General features: G+C 39.7%; 1 protein-coding gene across 5 annotated transcripts in view; it reads right to left on the bottom strand.

Annotated features, from left to right (window-relative positions):
• LOC130917012 (arf-GAP with Rho-GAP domain, ANK repeat and PH domain-containing protein 1-like) overlaps positions 1-21,830 on the bottom strand; it is a 131,228-nt gene that overhangs the window by 11,783 nt on the left and 97,615 nt on the right. For 3 of the 5 annotated variants that reach the window (XM_057838047.1, XM_057838048.1, XM_057838051.1), the window contains 9 exons: positions 19,053-19,136; positions 18,767-18,844; positions 18,552-18,669; positions 18,027-18,140; positions 16,048-16,193; positions 15,885-15,967; positions 14,766-14,825; positions 10,205-10,268; positions 7,730-7,888 (listed from right to left, as the gene is read on the bottom strand). In XM_057838047.1, coding sequence (XP_057694030.1) covers positions 7,730-7,888; positions 10,205-10,268; positions 14,766-14,825; positions 15,885-15,967; positions 16,048-16,193; positions 18,027-18,140; positions 18,552-18,669; positions 18,767-18,844; positions 19,053-19,136 — 906 coding nt within the window. Of the gene's footprint in view, positions 1-650; positions 689-7,729; positions 7,889-10,204; positions 10,269-14,765; positions 14,826-15,884; positions 15,968-16,047; positions 16,194-18,026; positions 18,141-18,551; positions 18,670-18,766; positions 18,845-19,052; positions 19,137-21,830 lie in introns of all 5 variants that reach the window. The other 2 variants (XM_057838050.1, XM_057838049.1) reach the window with 2 other exon arrangements.

Below are 21,830 nucleotides of genomic sequence, written 5' to 3' on the forward strand. Positions count from 1 at the left end.
CAGTGGAATGAAAAAGTATACCTGAACCTTTGGAATTTGTCACATTTTTGCATAAAATCATTATCAAATGAGATCTGATCTTTGTCAAAATCACACAGATGAAAAAACTTAACTAAAACCACACAAACATTTATAGGTTTTCATATTTTAACGAGGATAGCATGCAAACGATGACAGAAGGGGGGGAAATAAGTAAGTGCCTATGGAGACTTAAAGAGCAATTGAAACCAATTCGAAACCAATGATGGTCATTTTATTCAGAAATGTAAGAAATTCCAAAAGGTTTAGATACTTTTTCATACCACTGTATATTTTTAATCAGCTCAAAAATTTAACAGCAATTTCTTCAAACCTTTCCCCAGTCTTACAGATAATTCTGCATCGCATTGGAGGAGTAGTTAGCAGTTATGTCGCACCTTCCTGATATTTGGAGTTAAAATGTCAAATATATTTAACTGGGATGGTTGGTGGTAATCATTCATTTAACACTCCTAAAATGGTTTGAACATCTATTGCTGTCGATGGCAGAAAATGACTTCAAAGTAAATTTAGGTTTCACTGTGTATCCTTCAAATGAATACATGCTTGGGAGTTTCTTTGCCTCTAGAAGTAGTTAGAAAACAGAAGTGAATTAGCATTAAACACTGTACCTTTCTTGCAGCCTCCATTATCGAACGTCTCTAAAAAGCTGAAAGATAAATGGACAAATAGAGCATATAAAGACTTGAAGGCAGATGGAACAGTGGAAAGGAAAAAAGAAACTTGGCAGGAATCGCTCCAACAATCACTAGAACGCAAATATCCCGTGTAATTCTTTGGTTGGACCCACACATACTATACAAGCATTGAAAGCACACAAAGAACTTTCACATCAGTATGCCAATCCCTCCCACACACTCAAGCAAGAATCTAGCTTCCTAAAGCAGCTCCTTTCAAAGCCCTCGACTAAAATGATTGGATCAATGACGAGAATCAATAGGAAGCATGTGAGGCATTGCCCCGCTGGAGTCTGTTGGGTCACTAATCAGAGCTATGGGATGTCTGGAAAGAGCTGAGGGAGACCTTTCATTGTATTTTAGACGATTGGCTGCCAAGCATGTTCACTGTGTGTAGAATGAAGCTTTCGTGATGCTTAAACTAACCTTTCTCAATTTAAAAAAAAAAGAAGAGAACAGAGAGAGTAGATGATATTGATGTTGTTGGACTGCTCTGGTCAAAAGTCTTTGTGCTCGTAATGGAGCCCAGCAAAGCTAGAGATGATATTTGTCAGCTCCCTGCCAAGTCTACTAGGCTGCAGGGTGCTATGGCAGCCATGTAATTTAAATTTTTTTTTTCTAAACCAGCTTGGCAAAAGTCCTGCCAGAATAACTTCTGCACGGTTGTTTTTTTGGCTCACACTTCCACTAACTACAGTACAATATGTAAATGATGCATCCTACTCCTCTCTTCTTTCTCTGGTTGGAAGCTCAGGATGCAAATTAGTCATCTATTCTTCGATGTTGGCAAGTGGGAGACCATTTTACATTTTGTGTCTAAACTCACAGTTTAGGAAGCCAGATCCAGTTCTGATGCTTAAATCAAAGTTAAATCACAGTGCAGAGATTATTCACACTTCACAGGCACAAACCCCTAACCAGTGTCCTATTGGATATAAAAAAAGAAAAATTGGAACCCGAGTCATAATAATGATACTAATTGGAACCACTTCAGCAATTTGGCAAATAATAGTCTGCCACTACAAAAGATAATCCATTTCAGCGCTATATAAAATTATATGATTTTAACTAGGGTTGTTCCGATCATGTTTTTTTGCTCCCGATCCGATCCTGATCGTTTTAGTTTGAGTATCTGCCAATCCCGATATTTCCTGATCCAATTGTTTTTTTTTTTTGCTCCCGATTCAATTCCAATCATTCCCGATAATTTTTCCCGATATATACATTCATATATCGATTCATATACATTTTGGTAACGCATTAAGAAAAAAATGAATAAAACTCGGACGAATATATACATTCAACATACAGTACATAAGTACTGTATTTGTTTATTATGACAATAAATCCTCAAGATGGCATTTACATTATGAACATTCTTTCTGTGAGAGGGATCCATGGATAGAAAGTAAGTGTTGCACCGATACCATTTTTTGGCCCCGATACCGATAACTGGCTGTGCAGTATCGGCCGATACCGATACCATACCGATACCACCCCGTTTATATATATATATATACACACACACCCCAAAGAGCTACATAATTGGATGTGAAATCATTGCTATCAAGTCTTTGTCAGGCTGTTGCTTACCTTTGCAAAATAGGAAAGACTAGTACAAAGTATAATACTAGCCCAACAGTAAGAAAGTAAAAATAAGTTCATAATAATAAACTCTGAATGAACTGAGTAAACTTTTTTTTAAACCTCTCAAAGGCCAAACAGTGCAACTTTCATTAAATTATTGTCACAATCTGCTGCTGGTTAAGATTGTGTTTTGTTGCTGGGCTGTTAGTGGGGGCGTTCCTGACGTCGCACCTGAATCCAATGCGGGCTTATCAACGCAGCATTTAAGCACGGGTGAGCTCAGAGAAGGATGCCGAGATATTTGCTTTGCTGATCGCCATTTGACATCTCGCACTATAGTCTCGCTACATTTGCTTGTTACGCCCCTGCATTGGGTTTTTTCTGTTAGTGTGCTGCACTCGTTTGTAACCTCTACCCTGCGCAGGTATTTGAGTGTTTTTATTTTGGCTTTTTGGCTCGCTGCCTATCGTCTTAGCGAACCTTCGAGTTTGTAGTACTGAGCTCCGTCGACCTGCTGTCACGGACTCCTTTTGTTATTTCTACTATCCCGCGATCGCGTGTAATTTTTTGTTTGCAATTAAACTATTCAACTATTGTCTACTAGGGTTTAGTAGACTATTCACTTTTTACTAGTCTTTTTCCTGTTTTGCAAAGGTAAGCAACAGCCTGACAAAGCCTTGATAGCAATGATTTCACATCCAATTATGTAGCTCTTTGGGAGGAAAAAATAAATAAAATTATATATATATATAAACGGGGTGGTATCGGTATCGGCCGATACTGCACAGCCAGGTATCGTATCGGGAACAAAAAATGGTATCGGTGCAACACTATTTAGGACCCATTGGTAGTCTGCCCCTTAGCGTAGCGGACTGCACAGAGACGGGCTTTAGAACTCACCTTCCGAGTGAGCGGAAAGGGTGGCCCCTCCCAACTCATTGCCGAACGAACTGGGCACTTTAAAATGCGCAGTAAAAATCAAACTGCGGAACTGGTCAGTGTGTGGTACCTCAAGTCACGCATGACAGAATGATCACGATCAGTTTAACTTTCATCGGACATGACCGTCAAATTGCCGCCACTTCCAGGAGAGCCAAGCTCATGAAACAACTGCCCTGGGAGGCTCAACTCGTCTCTCAGCCATTGTTAGGCACACGTTCCCCTGGTGGTGGTTTCCACTTCCAATATACAGTCATGTGAAAAAATGAGGACACCCTATGGAAGCCTGTGTGTGAAAACTTGAGAGGTTCAAGTAATAGAACTAAACAATTTAAACTGAAAAAATCATTTTTTTTAAAGCTTTCTGTAAAATGTAATTTTAAATAAATGCAATTTCTGTTGAGGAATAAATTAGGACACCCCCACATTCAATCCCACTTAAAATGGCTAAAATCAGACACGTGTATCGCATCAGGTGCACATGATTAGAACATCATTACCCAGTGTTTTGAATGAGGCTTGCCTTATTTAAACGTCACATTAGTTTGGCGTGCCCCTGACTGTTGAAGTGAGAGAAAACACCATGGTGAGATCAAAAGAGCTGTCTAGGGCCATCAGAAACAAGACTGTAGACGCTTATGAGTCTGGTAAGGGATTTTGAAAGATCTCAAAAGAATATAAAATTTGCAATTCCACTGTCCAGAAAATAGTCTACAAGTACATTCAAGGGAGGACATTCAAAACAACTGCCAACATGACCAGGTTTGGCCGTCCAAGCAAATTCACCCCTAGAGCAGATCGCAAGATGCTAAAAGAAGTCTCAAAACCCCTAAAATATCATCACGGGACCTACAGCAGGCTCTTGCCACTGTTGATGTGAAAGTGCATGCCTCTACAATCAGAAAGAGTCTTCAGAAGTTTAACCTTCATTGGAGGTTCGCAAGGAGGAAACCTTTGCTCTCCAAGAAGAACATGGAGGCCAGACTGAGGTTTGCCAGAGTGAATGTAGACAAAGACCAGAACCTCTGGAATAATGTCCTTTGGACAGATGAATGTCACATTTGGCGTAAACCCAATACAGCATTCCAGGAAAAGAACCTCATACCAACAGTGACACACAGAGGTTGAAGTGTCATGGTTTGGGGATGCTTTGCTACAGCAGGACCTGGGCAGCTCACCATCATAGAATCCACCATGAAATTTATCCTGTATCAGAGGTCACTTGAGGAACATGTGAGATCATCTGTGAAAAAATTAAAGCTGAAGCGAAACTGAATAGAAATACAGTGCCTTGCAAAAGTATTCGGCCCCCTTGAACCTTGCAACCTTTCGCCACATTTCAGGCTTCAAACATAAAGATATAAAATTTTAATTTTTTGTCAAGAATCAACAACAAGTGGGACACAATCGTGAAGTGGAACAAAATTTAATGGATAATTTAAACTTTTTTAACAAATAAAAAAGTGAAAAGTGGGGCGTGCAATATTATTCGGCCCCCTTGCGTTAATACTTTGTAGCGCCACCTTTTGCTCCAATTACAGCTGCAAGTCGCTTGGGGTATGTTACTATCAGTTTTGCACATCGAGAGACTGACATTCTTGCCCATTCTTCCTTGCAAAACAGCTCGAGCTTAGTGAGGTTGGATGGAGAGTGTTTGTGAACAGCAGTCTTCAGCTCTTTCCACAGATTCTCGATTGGATTCAGGTCTGGACTTTGACTTGGCCATTCTAACAACTTGATACGTTTATTTTTGAACCATTCCATTGTAGATTTGGCTTTATGTTTTGGATCATTGTCCTGTTGGAAGATAAATCTCCGTCCCAGTCTCAGGTCTTGTGCAGATACCAACAGGTTTTCTTCCAGAATGTTCCTGTATTTGGCTGCATCCATCTTCCCGTCAATTTTAACCATCTTCCCTGTCCCTGCTGAAGAAAAGCAGGCCCAAACCATGATGCTGCCACCACCATGTTTGAGAGTGGGGATGGTGTGTTCAGGGTGATGAGCTGTGTTGCTTTTACGCCAAACATATTGTTTTGCATTGTGGCCAAAAAGTTCAATTTTGGTTTCATCTGACCAGAGCACCTTCTTCCACATGTTTGGTGTGTCTCCCAGGTGGCTTGTGGCAAACTTTAAACGAGACTTTTTATGGATATCTTTGAGAAATGGCTTTCTTCTTGCCACTCTTCCATAAAGGCCAGATTTGTGCAGTGTACGACTGATTGTTGTCCTATGGACAGACTCTCCCACCTCAGCTGTAGATCTCTGCAGTTCATCCAGAGTGATCATGGGCCTCTTGGCTGCATCTCTGATCAGTTTTCTCCTTGTTTGAGAAGAAAGTTTGGAAGGACGGCCGGGTCTTGGTAGATTTGCAGTGGTCTGATGCTCCTTCCATTTCAATATGATGGCTTGCACAGTGCTCCTTGAGATGTTTAAAGCTTGGGAAATCTTTTTGTATCCAAATCCGGCTTTAAACTTCTCCACAACAGTATCTCGGACCTGCCTGGTGTGTTCCTTGGTTTTCATAATGCTCTCTGCCCTTTAAACAGAACCCTGAGACTATCACAGAGCAGGTGCATTTATACGGAGACTTGTTTACACACAGGTAGATTCTATTTATCATCATCGGTCATTTAGGACAACATTGGATCATTCAGAGATCCTCACTGAACTTCTGGAGTGAGTTTGCTGCACTGAAAGTAAAGGGGCCGAATAATATTGCACGCCCCACTTTTCAGTTTTTTATGTGTTAAAAAAGTTTAAATTATCCAATAAATGTTGTTCCACTTCACGATTGTGTCCCACTTGTTGTTGATTCTTGACAAAAAAATTCAATTTCATATCTTTATGTTTGAAGCCTGAAATGTGGCGAAAGGTTGCAAGATTCAAGGGGGCCGAATACTTTTGCAAGGCACTGTATGTACTATACTGAAAAGAATATGCATTTTTGTTGACATATTTGGTTTAATGAGTAAAACAATGTTAATTTTCATTGTTTACCTGCAATTAAATCACTTTTCCAGAGATAAAAACAAGATCAGACATTGATATGTGAACATTTCTTAATCATGAACTGAATATTTAATGGGGTGTCCTAATTTTTTCGCATGACTATGCGCAACGTCAGACCCATGTTTTTCCTCCCCTATTGGCCAAGTGGTGAGTGCACAATGTGAAAATTGATTCAAAATAAAAGACACTTTGTTTAAATTACTGAGACTTTTTCTTTTCTGCTTGTTAGTACAGCAGAGCTACAATCAGCCTCAACTTACGTTGAGCACAGTTATGTTAGGCCTTCATTGTTTTCTCAAGAATTAATTCTGTCACAACACGGCGACAGCTTGCAAAAGCGAGGAGCCGAGCACAACGCTTGCTCCCACACACACACACTGTATGGCTGTCGTGGAATTAAATTTTAAACATGTGGGATTTTTGGCTCTCCTTTTCAAAAAGGTTCCCGACCCATTATAGAAAATGTGTTAATTACTACTATTATTTAAATGCAGTCTTGCCCTGACGTAGAGGTACAAGAATGTAAATCACCAATTTCATCACAATCAATTCTTTGGAGAACCATACAATATTTGACAAATTGTGACAAGACTCTATACAGAAGTCTTTGATCGAATTAGTTCATTTCACCTAAAGCAATTTTTACGTTTTTGAAAAATTTGTCGTCGAAACATTTCAGTCATTTGAAAAATTTGCTAAATGATTTAGCTAAAATATGACAATGGTGATCGATGTTTCAACAGAGTTGATTGGTTTGTTTTTTAACAGATCAATTGATCAATCCAGATCGATGTACAGTGGTACCGCTACATACAAATTTAATTCATTCCAGGGCCTGGTTGGTAAGTCGCAATGGTCGTATGTCGAGTCGGATTTTTCCATAAGAATACATAATGATTAGATTAATTCGTTCCACAGCCCAAAAACCTACATGAAATCCTTAATGAATACTGCTAGTACAATTACAAATATCAATTACACATTGCAAAACAAATAAATTATGAAATCGGAATAATAACATTGTAAAAATTATGTAACGCATCGGGTTTTAACGTGCGGTTGTGTTTTGCATGGTGTTCCTTGATGCACCGTGTGACTGACGACAAAGAGGTGTGGAAGAGTTTTTACTTTCTCTTTTCATGATGTTGTTGCCGTCATTTATGGCACAGTAGCCATGTCATGTTGCGAATGGCGCAACCTTTGTTCCTTAAAAAAGTAAAACGCCATCAAAACAACATGTTTGACCTCTCAGTTCTTTCAGACTTTTCCCCAAGTTTGCAGTCTAATTTCCACTAAAAAGCTCTGCATTAAATAATTGAAAATGTACTTGCGAAAGCTAGGAATCATTTGGGACTTAATTGTAACCGAATAAGGACTATGGTTGAGGGTTTGGATCACCTGTTGAGCATAAGCATCTCTGAATCAAGCAACCAAATTAATTGCAGAGATTGAAAGCACTGATTGGTAGGTTGACTCACAGCAAGCGGATCTTGGCTGAAAGCTGCTACGCTGTTCCGCATCTCATTCTCACTGCCACGCAGCGGTATCAGTGACACGTTACCGTGACGCGTGTCCGGCAACGCGCGGCTCATGCGGCTCGGCTGGAGTCCGTCCTGGGGCCACACGTCGCCGTCGTTCTTTAAAGGCAAGCAGAGGTGTGAAGCACATGACAACACGGTACAAAGTCAATGATTTTGACACCAGTCACAACCCACAGCTTTATACGGCCATTGCCCTTCATGATGACTTACTGGTTACAGCAGCTTTAACCCAACAATGATTTTATTGTCTTGGGTTTCATTTTCTCTTCTAAAGGTGATAAGATATGTTTGCATAACCAGATGGCCACTTCTCACGCTCAAGCAGTTTTGTCGAAATAGCAGGTCTGTTAATGACCAATGTTATTTGGGCCTATAAAAATGTGCCCCCTTGTAGTGTTAAAATGCATCGCTATGCACGAATAAATAACGAAATGAGACTTTTGACGTCAGATGTCCATTAACTCATTTGGACCGTGTGTCTCTCTAGTAACAAGCTAATTTTAAAGTGCCTGTGACAGCATAAAACAATCTTAAAAAGCATTATTAAGAGAATTTGAATCATTTTGAGACGATTCGACTATATACAACAATTTGGCAAAGCGCAGATGACGATTAGTTTTTTAATCTGCTGTTTAGCCCCTGCCTGTCATTATAGCGCTCTAGCGTCCCCAGCTGGAGGATCACGAGGGTCACGATTTCATCTGATTTAGAATTCAGCCCCATTGAGGGGCAATTATTCAGAACGAGGAAAATGCAACGAAGAGAGCAGCAAAATGTCTTTGTTTCAATCACTCCACTCATGACAAATAACAGTCCTGTGCTAAATGGAATATGAAATATCAAAAATGCATTTATTCAGTACGACATGGTAAAATTACTCCATAATGGTCGAATATATCGACTTCTTGCACCTCCCGAGCGATATTTTATCTACTGGAGTTAGTCCAGCTTTTGTCATTTCCCTGCCCTGGCTTCGGAGAGCGTAAACCAGGGGTGGGCAAACCGGTCCTCGAGGGCCGCAGTGGGTCCTGGTCTTTGTTCCAAGTGACCCAGCACAGATAGTTTAACCAATGCGGTTTCAGCAGAAATGAGAAGCACCTGACTGCAATCGACTGATTGGACTTGTAAAACAGCAGATTGGTGAAAAGGTGTCCTCTTAATGGGTTGCAACAAAAACCCGCACCCACTGCGGCCCTTTGTGGAATTAATTGCCCACCCCTGGCGTAAACAAACCAGGAGGCGTAACAGCTAGCCGACATGCTAACCTCAACTAAACGGCGTTTCCAAGTTTTATTCTTGCCTTTCGAAGCGAAAAATAACAAAACTACCCCGGATCATGTCACATTGCGGCGGGGTTATCGATCGTCTTCACGGATTGGTAACCCCCCGGCAGCAAGCAAGTTACAGCTCGTCGTTCCCCTGCTGCGGGCAGGATACCTCATTTGCCGGGGAAGCAGCTAGAGAATGACTGCCGGACAAACCGGCCGACATCGGAGGAGCATGTAGCTGCCTGAGCCCAACCCGAGGATAGTGGTCTATTGCCGGGCACACGAAGAGGGCAGAGGGGGCTGGAAGTCTGGACAATACGGAGAACCGCATGAACATAAGCTGATTATAGTGCTCTCCGGCGGGCACCCGAAGAGGACGTAGGGGGGGGTGTGACAAGCCGCCGGTCATCGGCCGAGTGGCATTCTCAGCAACAACATGCAAGCCACCTCCGTATTAAAACATGTGCCATGATCCCAGTATTCGACATAATACAAAACATGATGTCTACTCACTTCCTCAAAAGTTCAATGGTCCTACAGTTGTCGAACTTGTTTTGGCCAATCTCGGGGTGAACGGTAACTTTTTGAAACGCAAAAAGGCTCACATACATCCCTGGTGCAGCAACAAAACCCTGCAGCACATTTGGCTGGCGTGATGCGAAAAATAAACAAATTAATCTGCAAAATCAGATGAAACCGCAGTCCGTCTGCATGTTATAAAGCAATGCTGTATTTTGAGATGCTGACCCAGGTGACGACACATTGGTATTCATCCTCAACCCGAGACTGGAGCCGGAACTCACTCTTTTTCATAGCACGGGATTAAAAAAATTTTATAAAACGATTGCTTCCACACACATCCAAGCGGTCCATTTCATTCAGGAGCGTAAAATACTGCGTGAAATATGAAATAAACATGCTTTTTGCTGTCATAAGCACTGTAATTTACAGCAGAAAATTTAAAAAGCCAAAACTGGCTCTGGAGCCACAGCTTGAAGCCATCTATGGCATTAAAAGTTATAATGGGTGTTAAGACACCATATATGTAGAGATTACTGGTTGGGACACCTGGCCGTCACATTAACTGTGTGTGTGTGTGTGTGTGTGTGTGTGTGCATGTGTTTGTGAAAGAGTGAGCTCGAACCTGGATGCTCAAAAAAGTAGCATACCACTCCCTCATTTCTGGCTGAGTTTCCAAGCAAAGATACCTGCACAAATAAAATAACATGAATCATTATCAGTGCAAAACTAACAAAACCATTTCCAAAACAAGAAATAAAAGTTTAAGAATATTCTGCATTTAGGGCATGATGTGTGCCTGTGAGCGCACTCGAATACTTTATGCAACTCAGGTTGCTGCTACACAGCCCTCTGAGTCATCAGCCATGCTGTTGTGCTGAATAAATACTTTTTAATTATATATGTTTTTGGCTTTGAGCACATCTTTTGCATAAACATTTATTCAGTTGATAAGCCCTAATGGAAAAACACAAAATTGATCAACAGGAAGAGGTCAAGATTGGTAAAAGGCAGCCCCATGCGTGCAATCTACCAGATTCTCATCATTAGGACCAACAGAGCTCATTAAAGCTTGTGCACCAGGATGCATGACAGTCACTTTATTGGGCAAATATACCGAACATATCTACTGTAGTAAGCATATTCTTGGCAATTTAAGTCGTCATATAAAGCTTCGATTTGACACAGTGGTTTTGTTTCGTTCGTTTCGTATATATGTTCTTATATGTTATCTTAAAGGCCACACGGGAGGGGGGGGGGCAATCACGTCCAATCACTGTATGTTTTTGGACAATTGAGAGTTAAAGATTAAAACGCCAAAACTATGAATTTCAAACCCAGAATCTCTGACTGTGAGGTAGACAGCAGATGTTCTGCACTAGTTGAATTCTTGACGGGATACTCTAGATAAAGACCCCTTCATCTTTCATCCTTAATCACCCCCGCAGATTCATTATCCTGCTCCAATCCTCCGCCACTGTTGCGTTTTTGCCTTGAGTAACATGGTAAAACACAAGAAAAAAAAAACCTCTACAATTAAGCCAGTAGCAAAGCCATTACTAGAGAGTTGACGCATACCGTTGTTGACAGGGTGTATCGAGCACACTGCAACAGGAACGCACTGATGCACACATGGATGAACACACAAGTTGCACATATATAGTGGAAAATGTACTGTATGTGCAACATCCTGGATGCAAGATAGCTAATAAAGCAGTGTGTCTTTGCGTGACAAAATCCAATAGATATTTATATATCTACCAGCATACAAACCCCTAGCGAGATTGCATGTTTACATGTGACCAAGCAGCATTTCTGGAACCTCAAACGAGATCATGTCTGTTAGTTGGTCATGATTTCCAACTGCATGTGTTGTATTCATTAATGCATGTTTTTTTCAAATATGATGTAACTACCAAAAAATATTCATGTTGAGTTTATAAAAAAGTCTTCTGTAAATAGTTCTTACTTTATCAAAAACATTTATTTGAATTACTGCTGCAATGATTAATCGATTAACTTTAGTTTGATTAGAAAAAAGTTTTGAATTAAATTTTGCTGCTTGAGGATTCGTTCAATTAGAGTGACGTGATGGTTTGAAAGTGTTGCAAATAGTTTTATTAATTTGGGTGGATACCCTGCCCTTTAGTGGCAACATTGAATATGACATAACTCATGGAACATGGCTGAAACCAGCTGCTTCTCGTTAAGACCAGCATAAGGTATGTTTTTTGTTTAAGATAAAATATTTGTTTATGCATTCGTTATTTAATTTAGAAGTCTTTTGCAATTTTTTGTGGGATTATGTTATTTTTTAAGAGCACAGTAAAAAAAAAAAAAAAAAAAAGATAGCATTTTTTTAGCATGTAAGGTAGCGGAATTTTGCTATGCAAGTTAGCCAATTGTTCTTTTGTTGTACTCAGATCCTCATTTACTATTTTTTCATACCGTTTGAGGCTAAGCTCAGGTATGTTAATTTAGTTTTAAATGCATTTATTGCTCTTGTGAAATGAAAGCGCAATTTTGAAGAAATCAGGATTTTGTATTTGCAATTAATGCTCTTTTGAAAGTGCAATCTTAGCAAGCCAAAATAAATCTTATTTCAGGCATAAACACTTGTTTCTTTGTTTTACATCTCCTAAAATTTACATCAAATATTCGTAATCTGATTAATCGATTATTCGAACTAACTACCGTAAATTTCGCACTGTAAGACGCTACTTTCTTCCCCTCATTTTGAATCATGCGGTTTATAGTCCAGAACGGCTTATTTGTTGATTTATTTGGGTTAATAGGTAACACTTTATTTGACAGGGGCATCATAAGACCGTCGTAATTATTACATGAAACTGTCACGGGCATTAATGAATGCTTATGACAGATTATTTTATCACTAAATCCATTTATGTCAAGCTCGGATGTTTTACATCCATTCAAAAGTGAGATTATTTGCCAGGTGACACTAAATGACATCTGCTATAAGATTTCAGTATTGCTCATGGAAGTGTCAGGACATGATTATGATGGTCTTATGACAGTCTTATGGCGCCACTGTCAAAGTGTTACCAAATACCATAACTAGCAATTAATGAAACAACTGGAACAATAACTGAAGAAATAATTAGCACAGACATGAATTTTTATTGTTATTTACATCTGTATTGCTGCAATGGATGCTAGGAGGCATGTTGGACGACAATAGTGTTTAAAGCAGGTGGCAGCAGAGGTTGACTGTCTCCTTTGCTTTGCAGGCAATTGGTTCCCAGCTTCATGGTAGTTCATTTGGTCTTATAACAGTCCTATGATGCTACTGTCAAATAAAGTGCTACCGGTTGCCTTTTGGTGTAAATATCCTATAATAGAGTGAGTCCAGCTGCGTCTTATAGTCCAATGTGGCTTATCTAAGGCTAGGTTCATACCGCAGGTCTTAATGCACAAATCTGACTTTTTGTCATATTTGTTTTTTTGGCGTGCCTGTTCAAACTGCCTATGTCCATTGAGACCGTTCAAGTATTACGCATGCGCACTAATTCGTAGTCCGACACACACTGACCAAGAAGACCCCCATGCGCAGAAGCATCAAAACAAATGACTACACTTGCTGGCATCATCCGTCATTCCAGGGAGATCATATTATGATTTCCAAAAAGAGGACACAAATAACAGACATAAATAACACCGTTTGAATGGATCAATAGCATGCACGCACTGTCCGTGCATTTCACACATACATACGGGCAGTTTGCCCCAACTCTCGGCCATGTAAGCAAACTTGAAATATTGCTCATATAGAGCAGAGAGAAAACCGATCATTCTTAGGCTTATCCTCAACCCAATTTAATTTTTTAAAAACTTGTCAAGCCCGACCCTTCCCCAAAAGACGTGTTCAAGGTAAGCTAGGTGCTAACGCACAGCTGCAACTCAAGCTACCATAGCGTGCTGTCTCTCTCGCTCTTTGATGACGTAATTAATGCATGAATTCCGATTTGGGAGACTTGAGAGTTCAGACCGCCGCGACATTCTGGAAAAATGTGGCCCAGATCGGATTTGAAATAGTCCACTTCTATGTGACTTGTCCCGTTCAGACCGTCAAGTTAATGCCTCACTCGAGTCGGAAAAACACAAAAAATCGGATTCGTGCATTAAGACCTGCAGTATGAACCTAGCCTATGAACAAATGCCGTTTTTGTGTCAATTTTGGTGAGTGGCGGCTTATAGCCAGGTGCGCCTTATAGTCCGAAAATTACAGTAATTGATAAATTGATTACCTAAATAATCGATAGCAGCAGCCCTAATTTGAATATCAATGAAGCTGTTGTGCCAAAAGTATCAAATAAATAACAATCGACTTTTGATCAATCAATTTGGTCACACTTAATAATGTGCCAATGAAAGCCCAACACATTTCTGGCAAAACCACATCCACTTCCAATTTAGGCACTGCCCCGTCTGAGTACAGCTAATTTAGATCAGGGGTCCTCCAACTATTTCACATAGGATCGTAGTGGAATCAGGATTTCATTCCAATAAAAACTAAATGACTCCCTTTCATCAGGTCTGGTGGAATCGGTTTGCAGTCAGGTGCTGCTTGTCTTAGGGCAGGGGTGGGCAAACTATTCCACAAAGGGCCGCAGTGGGTGCGGTTTTTTGTTGCAACCCATTAAGAGGACACATTTTCACCAATCTGCTGTTTTACAAGTGCAATCAGTCGATTGCAGTCAGGTGCTTCTCATTTCTGCTGAAACCTCATTGGTTATACTATCTGTGCTGGGTCAGTTGGAACAAAGACCAGGACCCACTGCGGCCCTCGAGGACCGGTTTGCCCACCCCTGTCTTAGCAGAAACCTCATTGGTTAAACTGTCCGTACTCTATCGGTAGGAACAAAAACCAGGGCCCACAGCGGCCCTTAAAGCACAGTTTGGAGACCCCTGATTTAGATGGTTGAACAGATACAGATAGTGGTGTATTCACTCATACCTAATATTTACTTAGTAGAGCCAAGATACCATTTGTAATGTTTCCTGCAACAATAACCCTAATGTAACAATTTTTTTAATTGTTAAGTGGTAACTTTTACGAGTTGCTCTCGTCATTGTTGTGTCTCAACACATTTGTTGTCTTTTATTGAGTAAAAACATATGTTTTTGTCACATGTTGCTTCTATAGGCTGTGTACTCCTGCTCACCACTGCTGTCGCTCAGCCTTCTCTTGTTTCTTACTCTCATAGATGACAGTGAGGCCCCAACTGCAATCAGAAGAAGACAAATTAGACAGAGCAGCCACACCATCATGTCATTTTTAGGCTCAGCCTGTCCCCTACAGGCCGTTTCACACTCTTGAAGTCAGCAGGCAATATTTGGAAAAAGTCATCAAGCATTCTTACACATAATTTTAATTACCAGTTTAATTGGTGACAAAGGTAAAGAAAAGAGTAAAATGCATCTGTTGTATTCCATTTTTAACTGAATTTAGTCATTTCAAAGTCCATTGAAATCCATTACATGTCAGTGGCTTCATTGATGTATTCCAGAGCAAAGTGTGCTGAATTTATTAGCATATTTTTGCTTCCGAAATACTTAATGACATTCTCTGTTTGGATGACGAATGCCACACTTTTCCTCCAGGGGTCTAAATGCAGTATATTTATATACTTAGCATCTTATGCTTAGACCATGAAGAATCAACATGACTGCTGAAAAGTAGTAGTTTCTCTTTTTTCATCTAGATACTATTGCCTTAGGGTTAGAAACAGAATTGCCTGGATTTTTATCATGCCAATTCTAATTAAGCTTCAGCTTAAGCTAAGGTAATGCACACTTAGCCTTAGCCATGGTCAGTAGCCACAGTTGCATGAAACATTACGACGTGGAACACAGAGCCTTTTTTATGTGCGATTTTTTTCAAAATCCCCTTAAAAAATAGGCATAATTAAATATGTAATTACGATACCTTTGGCCTGATCTGGATGTAAATACTCTCAAATTGGAGTTAAAGCATGACTTGTTAAGACCTGTGTCAACATCCCACTATTTTATATATATATATATATATATATATAAACTATATCAGTTTGATCAACATTTTTAAAATATATTTGCTTAAATTACTTTTAATTTTCTGGTATTCATGAAAAAAATGTTTAAGGTAGGAAACATAATATTTAACCTACTTTCTATCAATCAGTTGTTGCCCGGTTTGCAGGCTACTCATTTTGTCAATTAGGGATCCCAATGGGCACCATGTTGGTGACTTCTGATGATGTAGAGTGCATCACAACATGCATGATTACACCTCGAACTCTCACCATGTTGGGGCACGGAGCTTCTTCTTGATACCAAGGAAGACTCTCAGGTTCCTGACTGGCCAATCACGTTCCGGACGGTTACTCTGGGAGACGGAGAAGAAGAAAGGAGGCTTGTGTGAACAAGCTGCATGTGTGCTTGCATGTGTCCCTGCGCCAGACTTACTCTGACTTCCTTGTACATCCGCAGTGAGCTGGAGTTGAGGATGAAATATCGGTCGTGGAAACTGCCGGAAGACAACCCCAGGCCCAGGATGCTTCGTTCTTCTCGGAATTTCATCATGCCATGTTTGGATGGGTCAACCTTATTGGCTGGAAGGCATAGTGGACACTTTATTCATGTTGAATTAATTACACTGGGGAATGATTTGGGTGGGGAGGTCTGTGGAGTTAGATTTTTATGCTGATTAACACTAAAACTGGCACGCTAAATCCACATTTGCCGTCCGTTTTATTTCCACAGCTTACCTATTTGCTTTGTTGTTAATACTTGCACAAAGTTACAGTATCCAGTCCATATGCAATATAATAACGCAAAATAAACATTACAGTCATGACTTTGTCAAATTTCACCGTATGTATTGTATAAAATTTTTAGACACCCTGGAGAGAGGTCTTAAAAACTCGCTTTGTTGTTCTTCTTGTGGAGAACACTAGCTAATGTTGCTACTCCTCAGTTATAAATGGATGCATTAGAATAAAAGTTGGCCGGTATATTCTAAGTATGTATACCAAATCGATCCTTGGAGCCCAATTCTTTATTTTTTGTCTCAGAGCTGATTAATTACATTAATAAATTGTGAACTTAAATTTGGCACTCCTCCATTATTCGTGGACGGATTACAATGAAATTTGGTAGGTGTATTATACGCATCAGATCCTCGGAGCCCTATTTCTTATTTTTCTTCTCATGGGTGATTAGTTGCATCATTTCACTGCGGATTTATTGTTGTCTGTAGGTTCCAAATTCGCCAGTAGATGGAGCCAGGCGATCACAGTTCATTTTTTGTTTTGTTTTATATAACAAGCACTTATGTTAGTTAAGCAAGGCATTTTCAAGAAATTGAAACAAAAAATGAGTGGCACAGTAGAAGAGTGGTTAGTATATCAGTCCCCGCAATTATGAAATCAAGGGTTCCACCCCGGGCTATGGCCTTCCATTGTGGAGTTTGTTCTCCCCTTGCCCGCGTGGGTTTTCTCGGAGTACTCAGGTTTCCTCCCAGATTGCACAAACGTGTGGTAGGCTATTTGAACACTCCAAATTAAGGCTGTTCGATTAATCGATTTTGAACCAAAACCGACGTTTCTGATGTAAAAAATTTTCAAATCGGTACGTTTGACTTTCAAAGCCGCACCATTTTGGTTTATCTAAGCTGCCGTAGTTTCCTCTGCATTTCCACTTCCTTCCATGAACAACAACAACAACAGATGGCTACGGGCGATTGTGCTACTTTTGCCCAGCCAACTTTGGACACAACGGGCATAATGCCATGAGTATGTGCATTATCTCATGATGTACTTAAAATATTGTTGTATATCTAGAAGGATTGCAGTGGATTGGCAAATAAAACATGCAGCCTTGAAACGTTCAACACTTCCTCCATAACTTAAATTAATTATTGTCCAAGTCCATTTGGTTTACAGACTGACTGACTGACTACCTTTTCTCATGTGTGATTTTGTTTCAGATCGTATATGCACTTTTTGTTCTTTCATTATCGCTTTAATTAAGAACTAAGCCGGAGTCTTTTGTATAAATAAAGTGCTCTTAATCCCAAGGGATTGTTCCATGTGTAGTTAACTTCACTGGCATTCAGTTCAGACATTCCAAATACTTTATTTGTCATTATTTTTATTTTTGCCAAGAAATAGTAATCGATATCATAAAATCGCCTTAGAGATCATGATTGGGATTTTCTTGTTGGGCAAAATCAAACAGCCCTACTCCAAATCCAAGTCTGTGGGTATGAGTGTGTGCAGGAACGGTTGTTTGTCTCCTTGTGCCCTGTGATGGGCTGTCAAGCAATTTGGGGTGTACACCACTTAATGCCCATAGTAAGCTGAGAGAGGCTGCAGCACATTTACATTACATTACATTTACATTTTAAAAAAGATTATTAAATGTACAGTGGTGAAACTTTTTACCCAGGTAGATCATCATTGCTTCCATTGCGATGTGTTTCTTGATGAGCAGATGGGAGTCAGTGCCAAAGGAGTGAAGGATGGGTAAGACTCGCTCTCGATAATGCAGAGGACGTTCTGTGGAAAGGAGCAGATAGAAAGGGAGCATTATTAAGATGACTAGAAACGGTGACTACAAGTGGTTGTAGAATGCCAAAAAATATGAACTAGAAAAGGCATAATTATTTTCTACAGCAGTTCCCCAACCAACATGCCAAACAAACAAAAATAAGTTATCAATGCAGTGTGGCAAATAACAAAATAATTGTCATTAATTTCATTTTGTTTTCACAAAAACAACACAGTCTGGTCAATAATTTTTGTGTTTCCTGACATTTTAAAAGCAACCTACAGGTTTTCTGCTGGGCAACCAACAAAAAAGGCTACCTACCAAATCATATCAATCAAAACAATGTTGCAGCTTAAAAAAATTGTTACATGAACAGTTTGTTACTTGGTATAATCGCCTCAACCCAATCTGTATCTCACCCATTTCTTCCTTATCAATGACCTCCCAGCAGTTCCAGTACTCTTTGTCTTTAACAGGAATGTTGCGCCTGTCCAATATCTCACAAGTCAATTCTGCAGACGTCATAGATGCGGGGATCTGTGAAAAGAGAACAAGTTGTCAGATCACATCAAGGTGAAGTTCCCTATTCTTTTATGGAACAAAAACAATGCGTTCTATAGTCTATGCAGGCTACCTTTACATGTTGCTCGGCAGTGTCCTTCTTTTCTTCCAAGTAAACCGTGCAGATGAAATGCCCACCGGGTTCAGTGCTCTAAAGTTATCAGTAGATACAAAAATATCAGAAGGAATTCACAAAAATGCATTGAGTCATGAAAAAATGCAAGATATTCATCAGACCCCAAAAAATATTTTGTATCGTGTTAAATGCTTGGACGTACAGTATGTGAGCACATTCAGATTCATACAACTCAGCAAAGGGCATAAAATATACACAATAAATATTGGATGTTATGACTCACAGGAAATTTTGTGTTCAATTTTTCTCGCACTTGAATGATAACTGTGATCTCTTCCAACTGTTTCTTCAGCTGTTGTTCATCCACCTGCAAAAAAGCTTGTATCTCTTAGCACCATTGTGAGAACATGCTTCTCCTATGTAGCAACAGGAAGAGACATTTGTGTGATCAGAGCCGCACGCCACCCTGCATAAATGCCTTCAGATTTCTGATTGTTTGAATGTTCAAAATGGCAGTAGTAATTGAATTTGTGTGTAATGAAATTTAGATGAAAATATTTTTACAACATTTTGGACAGTTGAGCGGCTTTAACTTCAATTTTTGGAGAAACCTTATATAAACCTTCAGCTAAACTATCTGACAAATATATTCCACTAGCTTCCTATAAAACTTTAATCGGATCAAGAAACATCAGAAGGCACAGGTATCAAAATAAGTCCAGGCGGAAGATCAGGCCCACCACATAATTTGGCCGGCAAAAAAATATTATGTTAATCAAATTCCTACTTCTAAAACTTAATCAAAATAAGTCAAATAATATTTAATGGAATTTATTTTTTTAATCAATTATACATTCCTGTGTCTATTTTTTTTTTTTTAAATGAAGAGGATATTTACCGTTTGTACCTTTTGCTTTTGCATTAAATAAACAAAATTATGGTTTTCCCTAATTTAGTTTGGATTTTTTTTTAATCTATAAAGAAAGATATTTAAAACAATAAGTTAAAATTTACAATAATTTAAAAATATGTATTTTCTTAAAAAACGAAAATAGCAGCAAAGTTATTCTTTTTACCTTTGTTTTTTATTTTAAAAAATAAAACATTGAAAAACAAGACAATACAGTGAACCCTCGTTTTTCGTGGTTAATGGTGACAGCCTCCCACCCGCGAAAATCAAAAATCCTCGAAGTAGAGATGGAGCTTATTTACATTTTTTTAAATTGTTTGTTCAATGTATTTATTCAGATTTAACGCCATTGCAAAAAGACCCCCCCCCCCTCCCCAAAGTATAATTTATCATATTAAGAAACACACACAAAAAAAAACATGTATATGTTTTTTAAGCACTGCAAATGTAATTATGATACAATGGATATAAAAGAAAATGATTTGTCCATGTATACATGGATGTATCTTAACATTTGTCAATAAAATACTGGATTACTGTTATTACTTTCTTTTTTTTTCCCCACGATCTGCTGGGGGCACGAAGTTTGAAGTGCGAAGTCGCGAGGGATCATTGTACTTGCAATTAAAGAGGAGCTGAAGAGCTTTTCGTATTTTGGTGTAATTTTACGAATATAAACTTTGGACGAGTTCGTCCAGACAACCATTTCATTTTTAACGTGTAACCGCGAGGATAACTTGGGTTTTTTTTTTTTTTTTTTAGGTTTTGTGCACTCCGTTAATAGTCCCTTCCCACCCCGGAATGTGACGTGAATTCCCCAACCAACAGAAGAATATCCACAGCGAGTGATATTTCCACCAAAAGCAACCATTCAGGATCGCTCTTTCAATGACGCTAAGGATGGCAAAGGCTCCCAGGAAAGATGATCTACCGTACATTTAACCAGGGGTGAAAGTGGGCCAGATATATAATAATATAGATCTATGAATAATTATATCAAATTGACATGAATAGACAACCGTCTTAGGACAGGCAAGCAACAACAACAACAAAAAAAAGGTCGTGATCAAGTAATAAACGTATCAAATTGTCAGTAAGGGTCTATTGACGTTGTATCCTAGACTAGTCTGTTAGGGCCCCCTGATTGAAGGCTGAAGGCCAGACGGGGGAACGATGACAGCTGCGACCCATCATAATCAGCCGCCTTAATAAGCCTGCTAGTCGTTTCTGCTTGTCACCAGACCAACACTTTCGGCATACCCGTCTGTCACTTCCAGCATTCAGGTATTTCTCATATTGCATCACATCCAGCTAATTTGACTTCTTGTTCCATCCCAGAATTCCCCGTGCCTGATCCAGAGCTGTACCGTCACCTGACTGACCGTGCGTCAACTTTGGACAGCAACGACCCACGTGCACGTGCGCTGCTCCGTGCCTCGTGCGAAATTAAATAAACTTTGCATGCTAGCACAGTTATTCTCTTTGTCGGCTTTGGGGGCCACTTCCCAGCGCACCCTAACAACGTCGCTGAAATGTTGCAAAGACACGATGGAGGAAACGGGAAGTTCTTCCGCTTGACTCTCACAAAAGATGTCCAAATTCTTGCAGAAGAAGGTTTTTTGGGCCACTCAGTCTTGTACCTCCGTGTGAGCAACTACAGGGTGACCCAAAAAAAAGTTTACACTCAGTTGACTGCTTGTTTAAAAGCCATTGAAACATATCTAAATAGGTTGTCATGCTTAAGTGATTCATTAAGGTCACTCAATGGAGCTGGTAATCTCTCGTCTCTACAATTCCTGTACTTCTGCTGAAAATGAAGAAAACTTTAGCTGTACCTGAATTGCTGCGTGCCGGTCTGACACCTACTGAGATTGCAGCAAATCTGAGAATATCCAGATGTGCAGTCTACAAAGTTAAAAAGAAGCTGAAAGATACTGGAACAGCCTCATAAAAACCTGGGTCTGGAAGTGCCGATCTGTGCGGACCAAAAACTTGATTGACAAGGTGATATGTGGCCACCCCAGCGTCCAGATCTCAATCCCCTGGATTATAGCATATGGGCAACTGTGGAGGACAGTGCCTGTGAGAAGCCACAAACTTCTGTGGCAGCCTTGGAGAGGTCCATTGTTAGATCTTGGAAAAAGATGACAG

Source organism: Corythoichthys intestinalis, chromosome 6 (genome assembly GCF_030265065.1).
Source record: "Corythoichthys intestinalis isolate RoL2023-P3 chromosome 6, ASM3026506v1, whole genome shotgun sequence".
Lineage (NCBI taxonomy): Eukaryota > Metazoa > Chordata > Actinopteri > Syngnathiformes > Syngnathidae > Corythoichthys > Corythoichthys intestinalis.